Source organism: Merops nubicus, unplaced genomic scaffold, assembly GCF_000691845.1.
Source record: "Merops nubicus isolate BGI_N331 unplaced genomic scaffold, ASM69184v1 scaffold40232, whole genome shotgun sequence".
Taxonomy (NCBI): Eukaryota; Metazoa; Chordata; class Aves; order Coraciiformes; family Meropidae; genus Merops; species Merops nubicus.
The window spans coordinates 1-2,965 of NW_008596465.1; the positions used below are offsets into that span (position 1 = coordinate 1).

At 42.6% G+C, this 2,965-nt stretch overlaps 1 protein-coding gene across 1 annotated transcript; it reads left to right on the forward strand.

The window, feature by feature from the left end:
* Nucleotides 1-6: 6 nt before the first annotated feature.
* Nucleotides 7-1,070, forward strand: FOXG1 (forkhead box G1). The gene has a single exon (XM_008936373.1). The coding sequence runs from the start codon at nucleotides 110-112 to the stop codon at nucleotides 1,007-1,009; it is 900 nt and encodes a 299-aa protein (XP_008934621.1). The 5' UTR covers nucleotides 7-109; the 3' UTR covers nucleotides 1,010-1,070.
* Nucleotides 1,071-2,965: the final 1,895 nt, after the last annotated feature.

Sequence of the window (2,965 nt, forward strand, 5' to 3'; positions counted from 1 at the left end):
GGAGAAGAAGGGGGCGGCGGAGGGGGCTAAGGATGGGGAGAGCGGGAAGGAGGGGGAGAAGAAGAACGGCAAGTACGAGAAGCCGCCGTTCAGCTACAACGCGCTTATCATGATGGCCATCCGGCAAAGCCCCGAGAAGCGCCTCACGCTCAACGGCATCTACGAGTTCATCATGAAGAACTTCCCCTACTACCGGGAGAACAAGCAGGGCTGGCAGAATTCCATCCGCCACAACCTCTCCCTCAATAAATGCTTCGTCAAGGTGCCCCGCCACTACGACGACCCGGGCAAAGGGAACTACTGGATGCTGGACCCCTCCAGCGACGACGTCTTCATCGGGGGCACCACCGGCAAGCTCCGCCGGCGCTCCACCACCTCGCGGGCCAAGTTGGCCTTCAAGCGGGGCGCCCGACTCACCTCCACCGGACTGACGTTCATGGACAGGGCAGGATCATTGTACTGGCCTATGTCCCCCTTCCTCTCCCTGCACCACCCCCGGGCTAGCAGCACTTTGAGTTACAACGGGACCACGTCCGCCTACCCCAGCCACCCCATGCCCTACAGCTCAGTGTTGACTCAAAACTCCTTGGGAAACAACCACTCCTTTTCCACGTCTAATGGGTTAAGTGTTGATAGACTAGTCAATGGAGAGATACCTTATGCCACTCATCACCTCACAGCAGCAGCTCTGGCCGCCTCAGTGCCGTGTGGCTTGTCAGTTCCCTGCTCCGGCACCTATTCCCTAAACCCCTGCTCTGTAAACCTCCTAGCAGGACAGACGAGTTACTTTTTTCCCCACGTTCCTCACCCTTCAATGACTTCTCAAAGCAGCACTTCAATGACGGCCAGGGCAGCCTCCTCCTCCACGTCGCCACAGGCGCCCTCCACTCTCCCCTGTGAGTCCTTAAGACCTTCTTTGCCAAGTTTTACAACGGGACTTTCCGGAGGACTTTCTGATTATTTCACACATCAAAATCAGGGGTCTTCTTCAAACCCTTTAATACATTAACATCCATGGGATCAGACTGTAAGTGAACATTTTACACACATTTGCATTGTAAATGAGAATTAAAAAAAAAAAGCAAAACAAAAAAGTCCAGGTATTTTTTATTAAGTCCCCCATTTTCTGTACGTTTGTTCAGTCTTTAGGGTTGTTTATTATTCCACCAAGATGAGGAGTGTCAGCCAGGTGCAATGTGGGGAGATTACATTGTAGACTATGAAGTTTGGAAGACAAAATTATAGTAGAATGTGTATCTAAATAGTGACTGCTTTTGCAATTTTTTATTAAAATACGATAAGTCTATCACTAAAAGCCGCCAGATTCTCCATGTTTGCAGTATTATAAGTTATCATGGATATGTCGGTGGGTGCAGACCTTGAATGAAAAAAAAACCAACCCCCCCCTAAATTTATGAAAACTATCAAAAAACCTAAACCATAATTTGTATTTAAGCAGAATTAATACTGAAAGATGCCCAAGAACAACATTTTGGCCATTTATTGCTTTATCCTTTTTTTTTTACTGAATTGCTTTTTTTGGGGCTCTTTTTTTTTTTTTTTTTGTTGGTTGTTTGTTTACTTTTAGACCAAAGATTGGTATTCAGAAAATGCGCTCAGTGTACGGAGTAATTTAAAAAACAGCAACATTATTTCAGTTTGCAACACTGCCCGTTCAAATGAATCAGAAGGGGACAAAATTAATGATTGCCTTCAGTTTGTGTTGTGTATATTTTGATGTATGTGGTCACTAACAGGTCACCTTTATTTTTATTTTTTTTTTTCTAAATGTAGTGAAATGTTAATACCTATTGTACTTATAGGTAAACCTTGCAAATATGTAACCTGTGTTGCGCAAATGCCGCATAAATTTGAGTGATTGTTAATGTCGTCTTAAAATTTCTTGATTGTGATACTGTGGTCATATGCCCGTGTTTGTCACTTACAAAAATGTTTACTATGAACACACAGAAATAAAAAAATAGGCTAAATTCATATATACTTGATAGTTTTTTCGTCTCTTTTATTAGCTAAAATTAATATTGCAGTGGCTGTAAAGTTACAGGGAGATCAGAGTGCTGCTGATTACAGCAGTCCACCATTTTTCACATGCTCCTTTCTCCCTCTCTCCCTCCCCCCCCGCCCCCTCTCTCCGGTCATATTGACTTTAGCAACAGTATTTTTAAACGTAAAGTGTCAGGGTGTTTAATTAAACAGCACGGCCACAACTGTAAATGTCCGTTTGGGGGCAGAACTCTTATCAAGTCTGCTTAAAAATTGTTAGTACAAGGTAGGGTGTCTTACTAAAAACTCTGCCTTACGTTGAAGATGCTTCAGGTTGCATATGTATATACATACATGTATATATATACATATAAAATGTATATTGTGTATATACGCACACATTAGGAAAAATCAAGATGCATTATTATATAGATACGTGTTGTTCTTAGAATCTCTGAAATGCATCCGAAGTAATATTCTGAAAGAAATTAATTTCGACTCTATGATAACTAGAGGTATATTAACTATGAATGTGTGTGTGTGTATAGACATATACATATTAGCTTTCATTTGATCAAATTTAGCCAGTAATGATACAGTTGTGTATAAATTACAATCCTTAAACGAACAGTGCTCTGGAAGTATCTCTACTGTGTGTATTTATATGCTTCTAATGCTGCAAACACTTTGGCTTTAAATATTGTAAAAGTAGCGATGTTTTTTCAGCTAGAACCTCTCTGCTGTGGCCCCCTGGCCCTCTGGCCGGGGAAGGAGCCGAGCAGGGCTGAGGTGAAGTTGCAGAAGGTTGCATTGCGGGGAGGCAGAGGGCTGGAAGGGTCACGTGACGCCCTGGCTTGCATACCGATATTTAAGCCTTTTGAGGGGGAGGGGGGAATAAAAAAAATATTTAAAAAAAAAAAAAAAAAAAAAAAAAAAAAACAAACACAAAAACCGTGTGAGG

Coding starts and splice junctions, on each gene's coding strand:
- FOXG1 (XM_008936373.1), top strand. CDS start 110: ATGATGGCCATCCGGCAAAGCCCCGAGAAGCGCCTCACGCTCAACGGC.